This window comes from Mytilus californianus, unplaced genomic scaffold (genome assembly GCF_021869535.1).
Source record: "Mytilus californianus isolate M0D057914Y unplaced genomic scaffold, xbMytCali1.0.p SCAF_3, whole genome shotgun sequence".
NCBI classification, from domain to species: Eukaryota; Metazoa; Mollusca; class Bivalvia; order Mytilida; family Mytilidae; genus Mytilus; species Mytilus californianus.
Window position 1 is genome coordinate 129,285,369 of NW_026262679.1, and position 24,941 is coordinate 129,310,309.

The window sequence follows — 24,941 nt, forward strand, 5'->3', positions numbered from 1 at the left end:
GATCAGGTCAGGACATAGCTGGCATAGACAAGGGAGGTCCTTGGTGTTTGAATTCTTAGATGAGATATAAGGCAGTCATTGTTGTTTGAATCCTTAAAGTAGACAAGAGGCAGTCCTTAGAGTGATTTAATCCTTAAAGTAGACAAGTGGCAGTCCTTAGAGTGTTTTAATCCTTAAAGTAGACAAGTGGCAGTCCTTAGAGTGTTTTAATCCTTAAAGTAGACAAGTGGCAGTCCTTAGAGTGTTTTAATCCTTAAAGTAGACAAGAGGCAGTCCTTGGTGTTTTAATAATTTAGGCTGGTAAGAGGCAGTCCTTAGTTTTTTAATCCTTAAAGTAGACAAGAGGCAGTCCTTAGTGTTTTAATCCTTAAAGTAGACAAAAGGCAGTTCTTGATGTTTTAATCATTTAGACTGGCAAGAGGCAATCCATGGTGTTTTAATCATTTAGACTGGCAAGAGGCAGTCCTTAGTGTTTTAATCATTTAGACTGGCAAGAGGCAGTCCTTAGTGTTTTAATCCTTAAAGTAGACAAGATGTAGTCCTTAGTGTTTTAATCCTTAAAGTAGACAAGAGGCAGTCCTTGGTGTATTAATCATTTAAACTGGCAAGAGGCAGTCCTTAGTTTTTTAATCCTTAAAGTAGACAAGAGGCAGTCATTGGTGTTTTAATCATTTAGGCTGGCAAGAGGCAGTCCTTAGTTTTTTAATCCCTAAAGTAGACAAGAGGCAGTCCTTTGTGTTTTGATCATTTAGACTGGCAAGAGGCAGTCCTTTGTGTTTTAATCCTTAAAGTAGACAAGATGTAGTCCTTAGTGTTTTAATCCTTAAAGTAGACAAGAGGCAGTCCTTGGTGTATTAATCATTTAAACTGGCAAGAGGCAGTCCTTAGTTTTTTAATCCTTAAAGTAGACAAGAGGCAGTCCTTGGTGTTTTAATCATTTAGGCTGGCAAGAGGCAGTCCTTAGTTTTTTAATCCCTAAAGTAGACAAGAGGCAGTCCTTGGTGTTTTAATCATTTAGACTGGCAAGAGGCAGTCCTTAGTGTTTTAATCATTTAGACTGGCAAGAGGCAGTCCTTAGTGTTTTAATCCTTAAAGTAGACAAGAGGCAGTCCTTTGTGTTTTGATCATTTAGACTGGCAAGAGGCAGTCCTTTGTGTTTTAATCCTTAAAGTAGACAAGATGTAGTCCTTAGTGTTTTAATCCTTAAAGTAGACAAGAGGCAGTCCTTGGTGTTTTAATCATTTAGACTGGCAAGAGGCAGTCCTTAGTTTTTTAATCCTTAAAGTAGACAAGAGGCAGTCCTTGGTGTTTTAATCATTTAGGCTGGCAAGAGGCAGTCCTTAGTTTTTTAATCCCTAAAGTAGACAAGAGGCAGTCCTTGGTGTTTTAATCATTTAGACTGGCAAGAGGCAGTCCTTAGTTTTTGTCGAGCCTGCGACTTTTGTCGCAGAAAGCTCGACATAGGGATAGTGATCCGGCGGCGGCTACGGCGGCGGCGGCGTTAGCTAACTTCTTAAAAGCTTTATATTTTAGAAGGTGGGAGGTCTGGATGCTTCATACTTTGTATATGGATGCCTCATGTTACGAAGTTTCCGTCAGTCACATGTCCAATGTCCTTGACCTCATTTTCATAGTTCAATGACTACTTGAAAAAAAAGTTAAGATTTTTTGTAATGTTAGATTCTCTCTTATTATAAGTAATAGGATAACTATATTTGGTATGTGCGTACCTTGAAAGGTCCTCATGCCCGTCAGACAGTTTTCACTTGACCTCGACCTCATTTCATGGATCAATGAACAAGGTTAAATTTTGGTGGTCAAGTCCATATCTCAGATACTATAAGCAATAGGTCTAGTATATTCGGTGTATGGAAGGACTGTAAGGTGTACATGTCCAACTGGCAGGTGTCATCTGACCTTGACCTCATTTTAATGGTTCAGTGGTTATAGTTAAGTTTTTGTGTTTTGGTCTGTTTTTCTTATACTGTATGCCATAGGTCTACTATATTTGGTGTATGGAATGATTGTAAGGTGTACATGTCTAGCGGGCAGGTGTCATCTGACCTTGACCTCATTTTCATGGTTCAGTGGTCAAAGTTAAGTTTTTGAGTTTTGGTCTATTTTTCTAATACTATATGCAATAGTTCAACTATATTTGGTATGTGCGTACCTTGCAAGGTCCTCATGCCCGTCACACAGTTTTCACTTGACCTCGACCTCATTTCATGGATCAATGAACAAGGTTAAGTTTTGGTGGTCAAGTCCATATCTCAGATACTATAAGCAATAGGTCTAGTATATTCGGTGTATGGAAGGACTGTAAGGTGTACATGTCCAACTGGCAGGTGTCATCTGACCTTGACCTCATTTTCATGGTTCAGTGGTTATAGTTAAGTTTTTGTGTTTTGGTCTGTTTTTCTTATACTGTATGCCATAGGTCTACTATATTTGGTGTATGGAATGATTGTAAGGTGTACATGTCTAGCTGGCAGGTGTCTTCTGACCTTGACCTCATTTTCATGGTTCAGTGGTCAAAGTTAAGTTTTTGAGTTTTGGTCTTTTTTTCTAATACTTTATGCAATAGGTCATCTATATTTGGTGTATGGAAATATTTTATGATATACCTGTCAGTCTTGCAGGTTTTATTTGACCTTGACCTCATTTTCACGGTTCATTGCTCAGTGTTAAGTTTTTGTGTTTTGGTCTGTTTTTCTAATACTATAAGCAATAGGGTCAACTATATTTGTTGTATGGAAGGATTGCAAGCTGTATTACATGTCTGCCTGGCATTGTTCATCTGACCTTGACCTCATTTTATTGGTTCATTGGTCAATGTTTAGTTTTCTTGGTTAAGTCTGTATCTTAGAAACTATAAACAATAGGTCAACTATATTTAGTGTATTGAATGATTGTAAGGTGTACATGTATTTCTTGTTTGGTTTATATGACCTTGACCTCATTTTCTTGGATCATGTTAAGTGTATGTGATAGTTGTAGTAAAGCTTTATATTTAGGACTATCAACATAATATCAATGGTTAGTAAAGAAGGCGAGACATTTCAGCGTGTGCACTCTTGTTTAATCCTTAAAGTAGACAAGAGGCAGTCCTAGGTGTTTTAATCCTTAATGGACTAGAGGCAGTCCTTTGTGTTTTAATCATTTAGGCTGGCAAGAGGCAGTCCTTAGTGTTTTAATCCTTAAAGTAGACAAGAGCCAGTCCTAATTGTTTTAATCCTTAAAGTAGACAAGAGGCAGTCCTTGGTGTTTTAATCATTTAGGCTGGCAAGAGGCAGTCCTAAGTTTTTTTAATCCTTAAAGTAGACAAGAGGCAGTCCTTGGTGTTTTAATCCTTAAAATATACAAGAGGCAGTACTTGGTGTTTTAATCATTTACGCTGGCAAGAGGCAGTCCTTAGTGTTTGAATTCTTAAGGTTGGCAACAGATAGTCCTTGGTGTTTGAAACTGTGAATCCTTTATGTTGGCAAGATGCATTCCTGGGTTCTTACATCATTTTAGGTGGGTAACAGGCATCCCTTGGTCCTTTATTACTTGTACTGTAGGCAAGAGGCTGTCCTTGGTGTTTGAACCTTTCAGTTAGGCAACATACAGTCCTTCATGTTTGAACCTTTTAGGTAGGCAACATACAGTCCTTGGTGTTTGAACCCTTTAGGTTGGCAACAGATAGTCCTTGGTGTTTGAAACTGTGAATCCTTTAGGTTGGAAAGATCATGCAGTCCTGGGTTCTTAAGTCATATTAGGTGGGTATCAGGCATTCCTTGGTCCTCTTTGTCTCGCCTTGAAGGAGTCAAAAAGCGAGACATAGGTATGCTGTTTCTGGCAGCGGCGGCGTCAACAATGTATTAGTTTGTGATTAGTTTATGGTGAACCACTAGTGGTAGGTCAATGATATTTGGTATGCAGTTGTATTAGTATTGGCACATCTCAAATCCATAGAGATTATTTGGCCCAGCCCCCTCAGTCATGGCTATTGACTTAGAAACTTTTGCTTAGTTTACATGTATTAGTTTGTGATTAGGTCAGTTAAAAAGGAACCATTAGTGGTAGGTCAATGATAATTGGTATGCAGTTGTATAAGCATTAGTACATCTCATTTCCATGGAGAATATTTGGTCCTCACCCCTCAGTCATGGTCTATTGACTTTGAAACTTTTGCTCAGTTTACATGTATTAGTTTGTGATTAGATCAGTTTAAGATGAACCACTAATGTTAAGTCAATGATATTTGGTATGCAAATGTATTGACATTTGCAAGTTTCCATGGAGATTATATATATATCCCCATACCCTCATCATGGTTCATTTACTTTGAAACTTTTACATAGTTTACAAGTTAATGTTTGTGTTTAGGTTTGTTAGAAGGGAATGACTTATGATAAGTCAATGGTATTTTGTATGCAGTTTTATTAGCATTGGCACATCTCATTTCCATGGAGATTGTTTAGCCCTGTACCTTCAGTCATGGTTCGTTGAATATTTGCATAACTTACATGTTAATTTCAACATTTGCATTATCAAAATAACAAAAAGGCGAGACAAATCTCTGTGTTAACAGTTTATATACTTTAAGTACTGTAGGCAAGAGGCCATCATTAGTGTTTGAATCATTAAATGAGTCAAGAGGTAACTTAATGCAAAGATCTTGACCAGGGTTTAAGTTTTTTAACTTCTACTTCTACTAGATAATGACCATAATCAACAAACTGATCATCCTGCCATGACTTTGGTGTGCATACGGACACCTCCCCCTTCCCTCCCCATTATGTTAAAATAGCTGGTATAAGAATTGAAAAAAAGATAAATGATTTCGCAACAAACACACAAATATCAGATAATCTGAAAAGTGTTCATAAAATAAACAGTTATTTTTACATGAATATATCCCTCCACAGGAAGTCGTTGCAATGTTAAATTATAAGAACAAGACAGTTGACACATTTTTTGGTCTTGTTTTCACACAGAACATCTGTTTATTAGAGATAGTTTTACAGGTTCTTATACATGTATCTGTCACATACATTGTAAACTGACAAGGTTATAGACTTGTAATTAATGAATTAAAGTGTCTCGGTTACCTTTGAAGTAAAATAAATAGTCTTGACACCAAACTTACTACTGTCTAAAATATAAAGGGAGATAAGCCATGATTTTTCGCATTGATTGCATAGTTTAACATCTTTGTGGACCAAATATGCAAATAAAAAAGTTTTTAATAGTTTTTGTCTTAACGTGATCACCAGTCATTTCAGTTCACTTTAAGTTATACAGCACCCTTTAACAGTACATCATACAATTAGAGTTTATACTTGTTGAACCCAATCAAATGATATTGCCTATTAAAATGCATGACAGATTCAATGCATATCATAAATGTATATTTAAGGTTACAAAGAGATTTTAACCTTCAAAAGGTAGCTTATGGAATATTTATTTTGTGCAGTAGATTTTTTTTTAATCAAGAAAATTTGCTATAATCAGATAATTGTAATGTGATGCAATAATAGACTTTTCTTTGGATTTTGACTTCAAAGATGAATGTTAATTGTGTTGTGTGAGTACATTTATAAATACATCATTGGCTCTGCTGACTTTGGGCAATCCTAACAAGAATTTTGAATGCAGCCAATTGGATATGCATGACTTTCTTATGAATCTGATTATAGATGACATTTATAGAAAGTACCGACGTCCGGTCAGAATGGGGACGTTAAATCTGATGCCTCGTGTAGAAAGAGTGAAACACTCTCTGCACGTTAAGAACCCTTGCAACAACTCTTTGAGGGGTCCGTAGGTGGCCTGTTGCAAGGCAAAATTTCTGTCCCTATCCAATATACCCTCATTTTCCAGTGGCAGTCGAAATTTCCCCAACCTTCATTCCGTACGACCTCTATTACAAGACCTACCTATTGTATTTATTGTTAATTTGTTCTCGTCCTGAACATGCATGAAATATTTGGCACGGGACATTAAGCAATCAATCAATCAATATAGAAAGTACATGCTGACACCTCAGACCCTCTAATCTTCTGTCTCTCATAATCCACCACCTTCTTTTGATTACTCATTTTGTTGAATATTCCTAATACTGAAAAAAGAAGTAGTATTGAATAAATAGTTGATCAAAAAGCTTTCTTTACAATTGTAACGATCAAAGGCATGCATGCAGACATAAATGATTAAGTAAAATATTAAAACAGGGTGTATATATACTTTTCTGTTCATTAAATGAAGTATAAAATTAGGTTTAATACAGTACAGTTTTATCAATAGATGCATGAAAAATGTAAGTATTTCGAGTCATATCATAAATTACATATATAATAGACAAGATATTAAATATAATTTACTGTCATGATGTAATATGTTTCTTTTATAGTCCTTTTAATGGTAAAATACATCATTATAATTTCTGATAAAATCTACCCCAGTACTTATTATGTTTTGGTCTCGAGTATCGATTGGAGACATGTCAAATGATATCTCCAGGACATATTCTTCTCGTGTTGACATTCCAAACAGATTATCATTAAGTCAGGTGTAACAGTGTTATATCACTATATTTTAACATCAGTTTATATATACTCATTGTATCTATAGACAGGTGATGTATTTTAACATCATTTAAACTTTAACCGAAATAAAAAAAGTCAGTAACCCTTAATGGAAGTTTTTTTCCAGGAATTGTAGAACAAATGTATAACATTTTTTCTAAGAAATAACAAAGTGTTATTTAAGATATGCATTATATGCTCTGTACTGAAGTAAGAACTATAGACCTACTAGTATTGAAATTTCTTTGAGAATGTGGAAAATTGAGTTATCATATATAGTCCTCTATGACTTCATAGAGGTCTTCCAATGTATTCAAAATTACAATAATAGAAATCTTCAGAATTTAAATATTTTGGCCTTTTTTTTATTTTAATATGAAAGGGCAGTGATGGAATATGTCTTTGTCTGAATATGCTTTGGTCTTTCTGAATTATTATAAGGAGGTTTTAATTGAAAATTGGAAAAAAAATTGAACTACTTTGTTACTGGTATGAAAATTGGAAAAAATGTGTAAGTTAAAAATTATAAAGTAAATTCTGATGTTTATCCATTCAATCTCTTTTAAGAACTTCTCTGCCAATGGTATTGAAATGCCAAAAATGTATAAGTTAAAACTATAAGGTAAATTATGATGTTAGGAATGATAAAAGCCTAGATTTCATTGTTGACTTTAGTCTTTACTTTATGCCAATATTTGGTAACAAATCAAATGAAATATAAATATTTTGATAGAAGTTTACATAAGGTGAAGAAACAATTTGACCAAATTCAAATCCTAGTAACCTTATTTAGATTATCTTAGATAGATCATTGCTTTAAATTTATGGACAACATTAGATATCCTTATTAAACTTCTGCAGTCTTTTTTACAATATTTTAGATTAACATTTTTAGGAATAGGACTTGTATATATTTCACGATAATGTTTGAGTTGTCTGTCGTTATTTAGTCATTATCACCCCACTGTATGAGAAAAATCTTAAGTGCATGAATCCCAAAGGCAGGGTCTCAGAAAAATCGTAGGCAAATTTCATATTACATGTATTTTATTGTCATTGGTTTTACAGGCGTTTCCCATAAAGTGCAACTATCATGTCTTGAGGGCCTTACCTTATTCTAAACATTTTGTTTTCTCATACCTTAGAGCTAATTGCTATTAGGACTGTTTGAGTTAAACATACAATTATGATATGGTAAACACTTTTTTATACATTTTGTTTAAACAGTTGAAATATTGTTTTTCATGTGTAATCATATTAAAATAGAATAATTCATTTGTATGTATGAAATGAATGTAAAATATGAAGAGGTTTTCTTTAAATATTTGAAAGATATTCATCAAAAAGCTTAAATTCGTCAAGGAGTTTGATGAAGTGTTATCTGATTCTATTGGTAAATAAGTATAGATCTTCTCAATGCTCAATAAGGCGAAATAATCGCCTTTACCTTATTCCCATTGTTGTTTCGGATTTATTTATATTGTCGATAGAATTGTCCGAAAAGGTTTCAGTACAGAAGTTGTTTAACAAGTTTTTTAATATGTGTAGAAGATAATATATTCATGATATATATCTATAAAATTGACTTCTAGTGTTTTGTATTTGGTTGTTTATGGATGTGAAATAGAGATTTACGTCTACGTAAAGACGTAAGTAAAACATTTCATCAAATATCTTGACAATTTTTTGTATGTTGTGATTTTTTTTTAAAGCATATTAAATCCCAAACAAATTTGTTAAAATATTTAATAAGATACTAAGCTTTGAAAAATTGATTTGAAGTGGCGCTACAGACTCAATCTTTGAACTGCATAATATAAATTGTGAGAAGAAGATATGGCAACTAGGTGTTTGATATGATATGGAAATAAGGTCTACAAATGGACCCTCACCAATTTGAATGACTAACAACATCAGATTGTACCAGACACTGTGTTACATAACAGCATTGTAACAAGAGATGCTTTTTCTTGACATTTGAAAAAAAATTCTGAACTTCTCATTTTTTCAGTAACATTTATTGTAGCAGATTATGTTTTAAGTGCTGTAGGGAGAGCAAATATTTATGTATGGTGGTTGTAAACATGTCATGTTAAAGAAATTCTGTATAGAGGATAAAATAGTCTGCTCGAAGCATTTTCCTTCATAAATAGTTGATTTACTTTTACTTTAGATTAAAACTATGGCAATTTTTTTCAATCTTTTTTTTTTGAGATCTTGTCTGAACAAGGGCTTAAGTTATCATCATTCAGCAATTTTAACACATTTAACATTGACAATTAAACTCTGAAGTTATACTGTGAAAGGATTATTTTTTTATTCATTATTATTTGTGGATTAATGATATTTATGGATGATGTGGGTATATTTGAACCATATATTTAAATATTCGACTAAATACAAATTTGCTTTAGGCCTATATAGAATTTGTGCATACTTCAAAATCCATTTTTTTGTAAATTCCCCATTAATTAGCAAAAGTAAGTGCATCTTGACAGTATGCTATATCCTTGTTTCAAAATTCCAATAGGGAACACATATTATATTATGAGGGTAGGAATGCCCTTTACCGTCAGGCGTCAAATGGTCATTTTCGGCTACCGTTAGCGTCAAATTGGTTAAAATTTTACCGTGATGTGATTCGTCAAAATATCCTTATCATGATTCGTCAGACGTCTCAAATAATTATCGTTACCGTTATTACTTATTTTTGGAAAATATTTAGCGTGATGCGTCAAAATCAGTCAATTTTTTTATCATCTAAAAGAAAGTGTACATTTTATCGTCATGCACCAAAAATTACTGTTAACGCCATTTGGCAAGAATTTTTACCGTTATCCGTCATGAATGTACCCCCATTACGACCCTCATATTATTGTAGTAAATAAACAGTTTGCTATTTGTAAAAACTAAAAACGGTTTTGTGCAGTATGAATTGTTTGTTGTTAATTGATTGAAATGGAAAGAAAATTGAGGGTAAATATTTTATTAGCTGTTGCATTCATTTTTTTCTATTACTAGTAACGCTATGTGCAGGTTTATATAAAGTAAAATTAGGGTCACAAATGTAGAAATTCTTCACAGAGGGAAAATTGTTATCAAAGTAATTTATTTTTAAATCTAAAAACCTTCATGGATGAAATATCATATGATTCAAAATATTTTGAAATGTATTTATTATTCTTTTGAAAAGTCTTTGTTATATTGAAAATAGGTTTGACCCAGATCTGATGAGATAGAAAATATTACGCTTTGATATGGTCACAAATCTACTGTTACCCATTGGAGATATCTGACTGATTTAAAAATTTATTGGGAAAACAGAAATAGCCACGTTTTACTTAGCTAGAAAAGACTTTAGTTAAAAGATTTTATAATTGAAGATTATTTCTAGTTGTGCAGATCTGGCAAATGAAAAGTGATATAACTTTCTCTTGTTCACTTAAATACCCTTTTGTAAGGCTTCATGACTACTTGAAAAGTTTATTACATTTAATATTATCTTCAAATATGTGTTGTGGACATAGCTTCTTTCTGTGATAGAAATAGAAAACAGTTGAGAACTTCTTTCTGTGAAATAAGTGATTGGGGTAAAAAGGGAAGCTTAATTAAGAGACATTTTCTTGAGTAAAATTTAGAACCTCTAATTTTTACTTGTCTATTAATTTCATATTTTATAAACTTTTTTGTAAGAGGAAGTAATTTTTTCTACACAAAGAAGCTGATTTTTTTGTCTAAAATTGTAAAAAAAAGAATAAATCTATATGTACATGTATTTCAAAAAAGTATTTATAAAATAGGGTAAATTTCACTTAATTCTATCTTTAACTCACTCATTATTAAAAATAAAATCAATCAAATTTGATCATTAATATTTCATTGGCATATGAGTTACATAAAATGGATTAAAGTTTTAAAATCAATAGACTCCATTGGCAGTCCTTAGGTTTCTTAAAGATGACAACAGGTAGGCTTCCAGGTAATTGACGATGATGGACAACCTTCCACTTAAACATTGACATCCTGTGTATGTAGTAATATTTGTTTATACTTAAGATCAATGGTTAAATTATCTGTATAATGAAAGGGAAACATATGGATGCTTAACGTACTTGCTTTCTTCAAATTTTGGAATTTAATGATTGGCTGATTTTTAGTGCTTTAAAGGACATTTTTTTAATCGGTATGTATTCATATATGTGTATTTCAATCAATTATATTTGGCAACGAAAGGAATTATTTCATAAAGAATTCAATTACAAAGTTAGAATTACAGTTTTTAGGTTTATTAAATTTTATTTATAAAAAATGGACAAAGGAGAAAATGTGATATGGGAGATACATTACATAACAAAGACCACATTATATAGTGTACGGTACTTACAAATTGTAACACCTGCCTAAATTATCATAGTTAGAGGTCATTAGAATGACATTTTGTTTTAAAAAGCACTTAAAAGAAAACATTAAATGCATAATAATACAGTAACCGTATTGATGAGAAATAACATTACTACCAAAGACAAGTTATAATTTACACCTGTATTTAAGTTTGATCTGCTTTTAGTAAACTACTTTTTTTTGTGAATTCAAAAAAAATAACATAACAAAATTGTAAAAACTTCATTTAAACAAACTAATCAATACTTGTAGTAATATGTCCTCAAAAGTATAACAGAGAACCATGCAAACTTCCTGAAAATAGTGGACCTTAGCTTACTATGCCCAAGGAGGTTATCTCATATAACCTCTTTGCTATGCCATATGACTGACGGTGACCTAGAGTTGCTTACATCTATTTTTTTTTGTTTCTTGTGCATACTTGTCTCATTGGCAATCATACCTCATTTTTTTATTTTAATACTCATGACATAGACAGATTTTAATAAAATATAGTAAGTCCCCACAACCCCAACCCTCACCTAAGATCAACAGGATGAATTACAAACTGGTTACAGTTACATAGTCTTCTATAACATGAAAACCATTTTGGATTTTGTAATAATTTGGAATCATAATATAGTCTGAAGGGTTTTTCTAAAGATTATTGTCTATAGGCTATTTAGGCTGTAGCTTGATTTTAAGGAAGAACTTAAAGTAACTTTAAATTTTGAATTTGAATTTTCATCAACTGCTTGTTGTTTCATCTATAAAATTTCATATGAACTGACTGACCAAATCCTAAAAAAACTGATCAGAGGAAATTTACCGCTAGTCTCCTATAAATATTGACATTAGGTCTGTACCATCCTGATATCTGCCCTAAGTATGACAACAGCTTCAGGTTAGAGAATCTAAAGAAATACACATACATTAGGTTAGTTATGTATGTATCATTTCATTGGAATTCTCCTGGTATTTTAAACATAAGTCTTAAAGGAAATTACTGTACATCATCATACATGTTAAGGTTAAGTTAAAAACTTTAAGACTTTGTGGTTACCTATATAAATTTATTTTTATATCTCCATAACTGATATCTATATTTTAACAAATTGAGTGCAATACAGTGTGAAGATTTCTGTGAAATAATCTAATGGTAATTAGAGAAAACTAAATCAATGGAGAAACTCACAATTTGACTTCAGACATTCATTTTAGAGTCCACTTCATTATGTACCCTAATTTACCTATGTCTTTCCAAACTTTTGGCCCTAAGAATCAGAAGTGTTTTAAAGAATTGTGATGATAGATCAAATAAATATCCTGAACTACATTAGATGGTCTGTCATTGTAGATAGATCCACAATGTTGGTTATTTAATTTTATAAGAGTGAAGAAACCTTCATTATTTGGTTGTCATCCAAATTCAAAGGAACATGTCAGTGAAGCAACAAATAATCAAACTGTAAAATCTGAGATATCAAATGATGATTTATAATTATCAGCAGTTTTTATTTGTCCATGTACAAAATGAAATATTACATTGAATGATTTAAGTGTATCATTAAGTACACATAGTCTTTTAAGTACAAGAATCAGAGGGTCTATTAACAATACAATGTATAGTAATATTAACACATTGTCTTTATAATAAGATACAATGTAAAAACATATGCAGTTAATAATAATGCAGTAACCTCATTTGTTGGTACATTTCCTTTTGTTTCCTGATTGTGATTCATCGACATGTTTTTTACAAGAAAACTGAACCAATTGTACTTTATATACAATTGGCTAGTCTTCCAAATTCCTAATATTATTTCCTGTATATGAGGCTATAAATGACAACAAGCAGGCATTTATGACAACGAACTGCATTACATTATGACATATTATGTGAAATCAACAATAAATTTTACTTGAATGACTAGTCAAATTTCTTTTGAATGTTGATTAGAAATTTGTAGACAAAACATTTCTCATGTTAATGGTTGGAATGAGTCTCATTTTTGTTGTCTTTGATAGAAAAGAGATCTATAAAATTACTCCCTAAAATGGTCCTCATGGGAAATCAATACTTGAAATGTATTTTCTGAAATTTATGATGATTAAATAAGGTATAAAATTTAGGAATAATTTAGGACTATTATACTAACTATATATATATATATATACATATATGTACAAAGAATAAGAATCTGGAATACAATTTTCCTTTAATTTGATGTTTAATTGAAATTTTAAGTAAGTGTTGTGTATATGATGGTTTTGTAAAAAAAAAAAATTGTAACATCTAATCTAATATAAGGATTTTTTTTCAAAATCATGCTATTTGATATGAATAAAGTTCTAAATTATGATAAATATTACAATTCCTTAAGAAAAAATGGTTTAAAAAATTAATCTCTGATTTTAATTTTTCAGATAAAGCGACTGTTGCCAAGTGGTGCTGCAGCAAGAAGCAGAAAACTTAAAGTTGGTGATCGACTTGTTTCGTGCAACGGAATACATTTGCGTGGAATTAACCAATCAAAGTGCTTATCTGTTTTGAAATCTGAAGCAAATAATGGAGATTTTGAAATAGAAGTTTTACGTCCAGTTGAAAATGGCATTCCAACAGAATTTTCATTGACCGTATCAAATGGCAATAGTGGTGAAACTAATCTAATTCTCAAATCACCAAGACATAGTAGGAAAATTGAAAGGACTTCTTTTGATTCAGAAAGTGATCCTGAAGTAGTACTGAACAGTTTCCAAAATTCTAGTAATAGTTTTGTTTCAAACTCTGTAAAGTTACCATTAGAAAAATCTGATCAGGAAACAAGTTATACCTCAGATGTCAGCACTGATTTAGAATCAAGTTTTGAGCAGGATTTAAATAGAAGAAGAAATAGGCATTCAGAAATGGCAAGTGAAGAACAGTGGAGCTTTGCACTACCACCACCCGTGGAATTTTCCGATGGCCCTGAAAATGGACAGGATGAAGAGGAGATCCCTGTGACTAGTATAGATGATGTTCTTAATGAATATTCTCCATCTTGTTCTAATATGAGTACACCTATTCACCAACCAACATCTCCACCACAGGACATGAAAATGATTGAAGCATTGGTTGGTTTAGAAGATGAAACTGATGTATCATCAGAATTTCCATTGACGAATATCGAGGAAAGTCCTCTAGAGCAAGTAAACAACATCAACAGTGAACAATTGATTGAAAATGGTGATTCTGACGAACATCCTACTGAAGTAGAAGACAATTATCTCGATTTACAAAAAGAGGATAAACAAACAAATTACCTAAATACCAATGGAGATTTATCGAATGGTCAGCAAAATAACCAGGATAAAGAAGACCATGTTGATTCAAAACAAGTAGAGAAAAAATCAGAACAGAAAACCAAGAATTTTTTTAATCTTGTTGGAAATATTCATCAATTTTATTACAATTCTAGTGATGCTTTATCACAAAGTGAAAGTGGAGATGATGACCTTATCCAGCCGGTCAGAGTTAAGAAAGAGTTGGTTGTCCCTGATTATATTCAAGAACACTCAAAACTTAAAAAAGAAGTTGTTGAAGAAGAGGCCATTGCCCCATCAGCCATTGAAAGAAATAATAAAATACCTGTTTCTGCTACCTTTGATGTGAACTCATTTACTGAGGTCAAAAAGGAGGACATTCTTCACCCTATGAAATCAGACTCTCCTCCTTTACCAGAAATAAAGAAAAATAAAACTCCAAAACCTCGGGCACCAACAGAAGTTGAATTTAATGGGGAAGAAATTGTTGAAACTTTTACTCCTGTCCAGGCAAACAGAGAAAATTATTCTAAGCTTTTAGAAGAGAAGCTTAGTAGGGGTATTGAAGAAGAATCAATAGTTCCTTCTGAAGTCAAAAGAGATGATTCTTTTGGTGATAAGGTTCAACTGTTAATGATGACAAATCGTTGGGCTAGTTCTGCAAAAGAGAAATCCGATAAAAAATCCACTGATATAACTTTCTCAGGAATGGTTCAGCATTTACAGAATGCAGAGCCACATATTGACAGTTCAGTTACTGTTAAAAACCAGGATGTTAATGTAGAAAAGGCGGAGCAACCTGCAAAAGAGGAGGATCAACTATTGAGTAAATTGGATGTGACACAAACAGAATCATTAATAAATAAACTTGATAAATCTGTTGAAAACCAAACTGAAAATAGCATTCAACAATCAAATAAAGAACCTGGGGAACATAAGACTGAAATTTCAGTTACAGCACAAAATAAAAGGGAAACTGTCAACATTTCTAAAGCAGAAAATATTACAGATGCAGAAGTGGATAAAAATTTAACAAAATCTGACACTGATGCTACACCAGTTCATAAAACTACTGTGGCTGTTACTAATTCACAAAGCATTCTCAAAACTGTTCAGGCTAAGACAACTACCTCGTCCACAATCAAACCTCTATCAACCATTAAACCATTGTCATTCAGCACATCCTCTCTCAACCGACCAGCTACCGGTAGATACTCTAGTACAATAAATACAGGATCCAAACCATCACTCTTATCAACAATATACAGTAAGACACATGCAGTGTCAGCTAATGTAAGAACAGAGGATCAGCAATTTCTTGTCAGCGTTATGAAAGGAATTCTGGGAATAGGAATGAAAGCTGAAGTTCGACCGGAAGGATATGTTCAAGTGACCGAAATACAATCTAATGGACCTGTTGGTAAAGATGGAAATATCAGGTAGAAAATTTATAACTTAGTTCGTTGAAATATTAACTTGTTATACATGTATCATCATATGAGGACCTTATTCAAATCCTAAAAAATCTTATGAGGACATAAATTCAAATAGAGTATCATTTCAGGCAGACCTGCCAACTATCCTGTTTATAGGGGATATCCCCATGAGAGGGGTTGACCTGAGTTTTGAAATTCTTTATTATATAAACTGAACACCTCAAAACAGGCATTCAAATGATTGAAATGGGTATTTTAGCAGATATCTTCTCATTCAAACATATATTGGTAGATTAAAAATTTTATGACAATATAAGAGGAGCATTAGGTTCTCTTGCAATTAAAATCCCCCATGGAGATTTTGAAAAGTTGGCAGGTATGTTCAGGACTTTATTCAAATGTAGTCTATCAAATGGGGACTTTATTCAAATATCATGTCAATCATTTTAGGACTTAATTATATATTAATCATGTGAGGATCTTTCTCAACACTACATACTGTTCTGAGTAAAGGATGAAAATGATCTTTGCAGAAGTAAACAAAAAATAACTTGGTAAACATTAACTTGGTGATTCAAAGTTTTCATTCTAGCTGTCATTTCATTGAAATCTTTGTGGATGTTTCCTCTGACTGTCATTCCAAGGTTTTATTGAAAGTCCCATTAGTTTTCATAGAAAAGTATTGAAAATCATAATTATGGCTTGAATGGCAGTTTGATGATGCTGTAGGTTTTTTTTTAATAAAAAAGATAGACTCAACATATAGATTTTTTAAATTTGATGCAAATATCACTTATTTCTTTTGACAAGAAAGTGAAGGTCAAACTTGTATGTTATCTTGTACTTGATCAATGTTAACAATACCATAAGAGTGCACAGATGTTGTGCAATATTTGTATACTTGAGGCATTTTTTAATGTAGACAAGATTTTATAGTTAGAAAGTGTATTGAATGAAAAAGATATGGGAGAGCAATTGGAATTTCCACCTATATAAAAATAAGGAGATGTGTTATGATTTCCAATGAGACAATTATCCACCAGAGTTAAGATAAGGAAGATAAAAGTTATATGATCTGCAGTAATTAATTAAAGCATGTATTCTCAAAGAGTTTTATCAACTGAAATAAAAAAATCAGATTTAATTAATCTGCATATTACATCAGAAATTTAAAACAAATTGTTTATGTATAACATCATGTTTTACAAAAGTTAGAATTACACTTACATTACCAAAATACAGAAAAAAACAGGCTTTATGCAAACAATGAGTACAAATAATATCAAAGAGTTTTTTGTCCTTGCTTTTATTTTTAAGCTGTGAAAAAATATAAAATAAGGGAAATTAGTTTCTGCTTTCGTTTAAAGAAGCATAACAATGGACTTTTTTGTTTTACTATTGAAACTACAATTTTAGATACAAATATGAACTACAATTGATTTAGTATGTTTTCTTTATAGTTAAGAGACCATATACAATAATTTGATATTTTTCTTTTGTTTTGAGTATACTAACAAACAACAATGATATTTGTTTACTTATTTTAGGGTAGGTGATTATATCTTATCCATCAACAGTACAGAACTGACTGGTTTGCCTGATCATAAAGTACAACAGATTATACGATTACTACCCAGAGGACTTGCTAAGATAGTCGTCAGTATCACACCTCCAGATGTCACTAAAATAGGTAATCATACACAGGAGACATGCTATACATGTACTTAACAACTAGATATAAGTCTAAAAAGTATTGGTATTTTTATAAGTTATAATTAGATAATTCTCACTAAACTTCACGAAAATAGATGTGTAAATTCAGAAATTTGTGGTTGCATTAATTATTGCGATTGTTGTTCAAAGTACAAATAACTAAGGTAAAATGTAGTGATTTTAGGAAATTCTGCATAAAAATTTTAAAATAAATGCGAGTTTTTTATTCTAACCTTTCTCAATTTTTGCAATAATTGAAATCTTGCAAGAATTTCTGAATATAAAGTATTTGCTTTGTTGTATTGATTTTGTACCTGCATCATCATTTTTACATCATTGCCATAAATATCTCTAAATTCTCCGGTAATCAGCTGTTTCATTTAAGCAAGTAAGATCCTTAATAAATTAAAGATAAAATGACTAGTTGCATGAGAATATAGATGTTTTGTTGACTGAGAGAGTCATGTTTATCTATACTAAGCATTGTAATTGTATAATTGTTGAAAACATTGATTGTTAATTGACCTCTCTGATTTAATATTACAATCTTCTATCATTAATCTTGTAGCTAAGTTGCATGGTCAAAAGCTATTTAATTATCAATGAAGTTTTAGATGAAATTCACAATATTTTAACAAATATTTAACATTCTGTTTTACAGATAGCTCAAAATCAGTATCTCGGCCACCAGATTTGTCAATAAATACAAGTTCTACAGCACTTAGACGCTTATCACCAGCTCTTAGTCCAAAAATGATGATGAGTGAGGCAAAAACAACCAGTCCAAGAAGTAGCTATACATCACCAACTGTCAAGGCATCATCACCAACTGTCAAACCGGCATCACCAACTATGACAAAACCAGTATCACCAGCCTTGTCCCCTTCTCATCACCATGTTTCACCAACAAGTCAACAATCTCCAAATGCAGCTCCAAGATCGCCCGGTTTGGCCCCTGCTTTAGCTCCAAGAAAGTCATCTCCTCAACAGACACCACCAAAACCTGTTGCCATTCCAAGACAAACTGTTACACATGATGCAAGGGAATTAGCAGCTGACCAGGAACCAGTTAAGCCTCCCGTATCACAGAGGAAACCAGTAGAAGACACCATGAGCTCAGACACTGTAACAAGTACAAAGAAAGAACCCCCACCTGTTGCTCCTAAACCCAAACCAAGATCTCTGCCACAACAGACTGAAACAGCCACTCATCACAAAATAACTCCTAATCTTGGTGGATATGTCAGCTCTGCTGTAGGTCAGCTCAAAAAGGGTCATGAACCAGTCAGTGTTGATAAAGAACCAGTAATTGCATCGCATCATACAGATTATGTGTCATCTGCCAGAAAGGCAAGCCATGATACAGAAGACAACAAACCAATGAAAACCGTTATATTTGCTTCTATCAACTCAAGTCAGAAAACAGATTATGTTTCATCGGCTAGAAAAACCTTTGATGAGCCTAAATTAATTCCATCAGGAATGGTAGATTATGTTCCTAAAGAAAAACCTAAAGCTGCAGAGAGAACAAAGCCTTCACATTTCCAGGTTTTGGCACCCAATGGTGGATCAGAAGGAGGAGTGAAAATTACTGGTGCTAGGCTGAATTCTGCTCTCAGTCCAAGAAAGGGGAGGTCAGAAAATAAAACCACTTTTAATTTCAATGCCAAATTTTCATCTGAAGATAAAGCATTACCAAGAGCTGGATATTTTGTGGGTAAGCCTGATGTTGTCAACTCACCAAAAGACATAGAATCACTGCATGATGACGATGTATCTGTCCCACCAGTCCCTTCACCAAGGGCAGACAACTCACTTAGTCCATCTGCCTTGTCACCAAGATCAGATACTTCCATGTCTTCACAAAATTGGTCACAAAAATCACCTATTGCATCACCAAGATCACCAAAGAGCGATTCGCTGAGTTCTTCACCTAGATTTAATCTCTCTTTATCACCAAGAAAAGATGATTCACAGATTGATGTTGCATGTTCACTAGAAGACAATATGTCTTCTTCACAAGAAAATCCTACCAGTTTAAGGTTAGAGTCAACAGCGCCATCTACAGTGTCGTCAGTTACAGTAAAATCTGGTGAAGAAGTTGAAATTAGTCATGAAAATGTTTTAGATATTTTAGAAGTGGAAAATAAAGAAAAATCAGAACTAAACTTTTCAGATAAATTGCCATCAAATTCTGACAAACATTTGTATAATGATGCTTTTGGTGTGGTGCATGAAGCTGAAATTGTTTCAGATTTTACTATTAATCAAGAATCAATGCCTGAAAATGACTTTCTTACACATAATATTCAGACAGAAATGCATGGGGAATCTGACAATATATTTACCTCTTCTGATAATACTAATACTTTAAATATAGAATTTAACAAAATTGATGATTTTGATACAAGGGAGATTACTCCTGTCAAATCCTCTGTGGAACAAGGCACTGAAGAAACTGGGCATACTCAGAGTGACCTTGATCCTTGCATGAACTTACCAATACATGTGGAATCACAGGCTACATGTAATAATGTTGCCATGGAAACAGGAGACATTTCTGGTGAAAGCTCTAATACCAAAGGTGGAAGTGAAAATCAAAATTCAAGTGTGCAATTAATTTCTGATTCAGAAAATGTTTCTTTTCTGCAGGAGTCTCACGGATCAGAAGATCAGCCAACTGGTGCAATTTTAGAGGATAATTCAAATGTTACTGTAGATAAAACATATTCAAACATTAATCAGGATATCATAGACAATATAGTTGTGGAGAGTGTTCCTCCTGGATTCAGTGATGAAGTTGACAATGTAACAAACAATGAAATTCATCATCTGGATCCATCAAATCTGACTGATGTTTCTGTCCCTTTAACTCAAAGTAGTGCTGAAAAATTTATACTTGATGTTTCATTCCCTTCATACTGTGTTAAATTCCCTCTCATCAGTGGTTCAGACAGTGATTTAATTGTGGTGTCTAGTCAAAGGCCATTTTCTATCATTTGTGGAGAACAGAAAGTTTCTGTGAAATCAAAATCAAATTGTTTACAAGACATTGTATTGTGTGAATTATTGGTATCTACCCAAATGTTGTCAAATGATTTATTATTAGCCAATCAGAAGATGGACTCCATAGGCAGATCAAACAATGAAGAAATTTCTGTGATACTTCTTCACCGGAAAAGCAGCAGAACCCCCATTGGAATAAACCTTTCTTCAGGGCCTAATGAAGATATGGTGGTAAGTTAAAACTAACAGTAGAACCCCCATTTGAATAAACCTTTCTTCAGGGCCTAATGAAGATATGGTGGTAAGTTAAAACTAACAGCAGAACCCCCATTAGAATAAACCTTTCTTCAGGGCCTAACAAAGATATGGTGGTAAGTTAAAACTAACAACAGAAACCCCACTGGAATAAACCTTTCTTCAGGGCCTAACGAAGATATGGTGGTAAGTTAAAACTAACAACAGAACCCCCCATTGGAATAGACCTTTCTTCAGGGCCTAACGAAGATATGGTGGTAAGTTGAAACTACAAATTAAAATCTATTAAAGAAAATATATTTTGACTTGAAATTTTTATACGGACGCAAAAAAAATTTGCAGTCGTATATTGGTACGACGTTGGCTTTGTCGTCGTCCGAAGACACATTGGTTTTCGCACTCTAACTTTAGTTTTTAAGTGAATGGATCTCTATGAAATTTTACCATAAGGTTCAATACCACAAAAGGAAGGTTGGGATTGATTTTGGGGGTTATGGTACCAACAGTTAAGGAATTAGGGGCCAAAAAGGGGCCAAAAATAAGCATTTTTGTAACTTCCAGACATAACTTGTGTGTTAGTGTATGGATCTCTCTGACATTGTACCACAAGGTTCCATATCACAAAAGGAATGCTGGGATTGATTTTGGGGGTAATTGCCTCAAAATTTTAGGAATTAGGGGCCGAAAAAAGGGGCAAAAAACAAGCATTTTTCTAGTTTCATGACAATAATTTGTGTGTAAGTGTATGGATCTTTCTGAAATTGTACTACAAGGTTCCATATCACAAAGGAAAAGCTGGAATTGAGTTTGGGGGTAATTGCCCAAAACGTTTAGGAATTAGGGGCCAAAAAGGGGCAAAAAATAAGCATTTTTCTAGTTTCCAGACAATAACTTGTGTTCAAGTGTATGGATCTCTCTGAAATTGTACTGCAAGGTACCATACCACAAAGGGAAGGCTGGGATTGAGTTTGGTTGTGATGAATCATAAGGGGGTTCAAAAAATTGGGGGGTGGGGGGGGATTTTTTTTTTCCTTTTTTTTCCTTTAAAATTTTCCATTTTAAATTGGTTATTTCTGATTTATATATAAAAGCAAATAATAATGATATGGTTTGAATAGGTAAATTAACAAATTTTTAAGTTCTTAGACCACATTCATTCTTTGTCAGAAACCTATGCTGTGTCAAATATTTAATCACAATCCAAATTCAGTGCTGTATCAAGCTTGAATGCTGTGTCCATAATTGCCCCAACTGTTCAGGATTCAACCTCGGCGGTCATATCAAGCTGCGCCCAGCGGAGCATTTTATTGTTTTAAGTAATTAAATGTCTTTTATTTCCAATAATTCTTAAAAATTAAGCTGTATAGATTTACCCCTTTCTATTAAATTGAACATACAAATGTACTTTGCTGTTTTATGCTAAGGTCTATATATATATAATCATTTTTCAGAAATCAATGATAGTTTATCAATGATATATTTAACCTCTCAATACTTCTAATATTTCTCATTATATAAATTATTCCAAAATTTGCATTTTGTATCAGGATTTCCTTAATTGAGGGTTGCTTTTACAAGGAAGCTACTGAACTTCATGTTTAATCACAGAACCAAGGGTTTGCTATGGTAAAATTAAAGTCATTAGTTTCATGGTTATTTAATGTAAGATAAGCTATTTTGGAACCTTCATTTCATGCATGCAGTTAAAACATCCAGGTACCGGGAAAACTGGATTCTTAATTTGTTCAAGAGAACATCCTGAGATATTAAAACAATTTTATAGGATTAATTTAGAAATTTCTCAGATGAAAAGTAGTGGAAAAAAATGTTTGTTGGGTAAATATAAACCCAACTAAAATGCTTTATCAAAAATATACACATAAAACATGTAGAATGTATACAGCATTCAGTGTTGGACAAGCTCTCACACCCCAAAAACAGCTACTTCTAAATCAGCGTGTATAGACAAATTATGAAAGAAAAACTGTTAATAATTGTCATTTCACAGAAAAATGCACCATTTGCAATGAAGAAGTCTTTTGTGCACATGCTTCCACTTTTTATGACTAGTTGTTATGAAAATAATGAAGGTGTTGATGACTTAATAATGCTAAGATTTTAATTATTTTATCAGGTTTCACAGCTAGATCCCTCGGGACTGTTTCAACAGAGTGGACATATAAAAACTGGTGACACAATATTACTTATTAATGGAGAAATTGTCAGTAAGGACAATGCAGATGCAATCTTGCAATCACTTGAGAATTCAGAGTCCCATTTGGTTTGTGTAGTTATCTCCCATAGTACAAGTTTACAGACAAAGGGAGATAACTCAATTCCTACATCTGATACTAGTTTGCCACACAGTCCAACAAGTGATGAAAATGCAAACAAAAAGAGTAAGTTTTAATCATCAAGTTATCCCGATAAATGGTCATTTACAAAGGCAAAGCTGAATATAATTTTGAGTTTGTTAGTTATTCTGTTTAGATTCGTATCTATTTTATGTTATTACATAGTTTTCCAACTAGAACCATTTCAATTTTCACAGAAAGTTTATACATATAGTGAAGTTTGGCAAGCCCCATAATGATATTGTGCGAGCAATTTACTTCCCTTTTCAAATCTTTGGAACATAAACATTTTCTGCTTGAGTTACCAGGAGGGTACTGTTACCTGTTTAGTGTTCTCCTGCAATAGTTTGTAGACCAGGGCTGATATGCATAAAACTACTTCAGTTAAGATTTGTTCCGAACAGGTGGAATTTTCTACATGTCCTATGATAAATTAGTACAATGATTGGATATATCAACTTAAGTGGTTTTATGCATATCAGCCCAGATGCTTAGAACATAAATGTACATATATTGAAGTTTGTGCACTTTTTTTCAGACTTAAACTTTCAAATTCCTAGTTTTTAAAAAAATTTCTGTCTTTTCAGTACAGAGAGTTATTTATAATCTAGGAAAAAAAATCATTACTTGTAAAATGATTAGTTTATCAAATTATTTTAAATTTCCTTCGTATTTGAAAATTTTATTTTGATGACTTTCATTTTCCTTCATAGAAGTAAGGGAAAAAATTACATAAATGTTTTAGCCCTGTATTTAGCAACAGTCTTCTATCTTATTCTACAGTTTTATTAGGTTGAATTTGAAATCATTTCCTAGTATCTCTTAGCAACACCAATAAATGTACTACTACATTCCAGTCTAACTACAACATGTAAGTAAGTCGGCTTGGTCTTGGAACTTTTTGCTATTCTGTGATTAGTGTTTTTTCTTAGCTATAGATTTTGAGAATTATCAAATAACATTGATAACTAATTTTAAGCTTGTGTTTTACCTTGCTACAAATTTCTAGATAAACAATGTGCAGTTTTTGTGTGTATATGTGTGTTTCAAACGTTCCTTTTTATTAAAATTGGATAATTGCTTCTAGATGCTAAAATTTCTTCCTTTGAATAATTCAGATATACTTTTACACAGTATGATTTCAAATAAATTGTGGCGTAATAATGTAATAAGAATTTTAAATGATTTATGAAAACATATTTAAAACAAAAACAAAATTGTTAAATGAAGTTAAGTTCATTTATTTTAGTCTCATTATCATGAAAAAAATATAACATTCTTCATATTACATTTATTAGCTTATTTTCCATTGATCATCGTATCCACAGTAGGTTCATGTAATTTGTCATCTAGTTTGACCCTTAAGACTTCCAATATTGTAATTTGTCATCTAATTTGACCCTCAAGACTTTCAATACTGTAATTGTCATCTTCTTCAAATGTATTAACACTTTATATTATAGATTTACTTTTCAGTATTATTTTTGCACTGCACATCTCAAAATTTTAAATAATAATATTCAAATAGGAGTTTAAATTCTTTGTTGGGGAAAAATCATGATTTATTCCTCACATCTCCGTTATTTTTATATTTATGATTGTCAGTTTTAGTTCACTGTTGTACATAGATGATCAACTTTGCAATTCGTTTAAAAAAAGAAAATTTTAATTTCATAATCACCTTTTTGTACCGTTTACATTTATTTAAAGCATTTTTTTCCTAAAACATAAAGATTACCTTGCATAAACTTAGAAAAAGGTTTGAACCAAACTATACTGTTATTATAAGATCCCTTTAAATTAAGATTAGTATTTGGTTTAGATCTGCTTGAAAGTGGAAGAAAAAAAAACATTTCTGCTCTGATAAGTTTACCGCTGACGCTTATATTGTGGTTGTGCTATAAGTATATATTTTGTATATTTTT

General features: G+C 32.4%; 2 protein-coding genes across 4 annotated transcripts in view; both read left to right on the top strand.

The window, feature by feature from the left end:
• LOC127736192 (multiple PDZ domain protein-like) overlaps positions 1 to 24,941 on the top strand; it is a 158,733-nt gene that overhangs the window by 83,034 nt on the left and 50,758 nt on the right. The window contains exon 14 of one of the 2 annotated variants that reach the window (XM_052246766.1): positions 1,998 to 2,175. The exons of the other annotated variant lie outside the window; for it this stretch is intronic. The gene's annotated coding sequence lies outside the window, so the exon portion shown is untranslated. Of the gene's footprint in view, positions 1 to 1,997; positions 2,176 to 24,941 lie in introns of those variants that run through there. 2 annotated transcript variants of the gene reach the window in all.
• Positions 1 to 24,941, top strand: part of LOC127736190 (uncharacterized) — a 46,731-nt gene that overhangs the window by 20,289 nt on the left and 1,501 nt on the right. The window contains exons 4-8 of one of the 2 annotated variants that reach the window (XM_052246764.1): positions 13,377 to 15,691; positions 17,236 to 17,378; positions 18,063 to 20,638; positions 22,797 to 23,061; positions 23,874 to 24,938. In XM_052246764.1, coding sequence (XP_052102724.1) covers positions 13,377 to 15,691; positions 17,236 to 17,378; positions 18,063 to 20,638; positions 22,797 to 23,061; positions 23,874 to 23,878 — 5,304 coding nt within the window. In that variant the 3' untranslated portion in view covers positions 23,879 to 24,938. Of the gene's footprint in view, positions 1 to 13,376; positions 15,692 to 17,235; positions 17,379 to 18,062; positions 20,639 to 22,796; positions 23,062 to 23,873; positions 24,939 to 24,941 lie in introns of those variants that run through there. The other variant, XM_052246763.1, reaches the window with a different exon arrangement.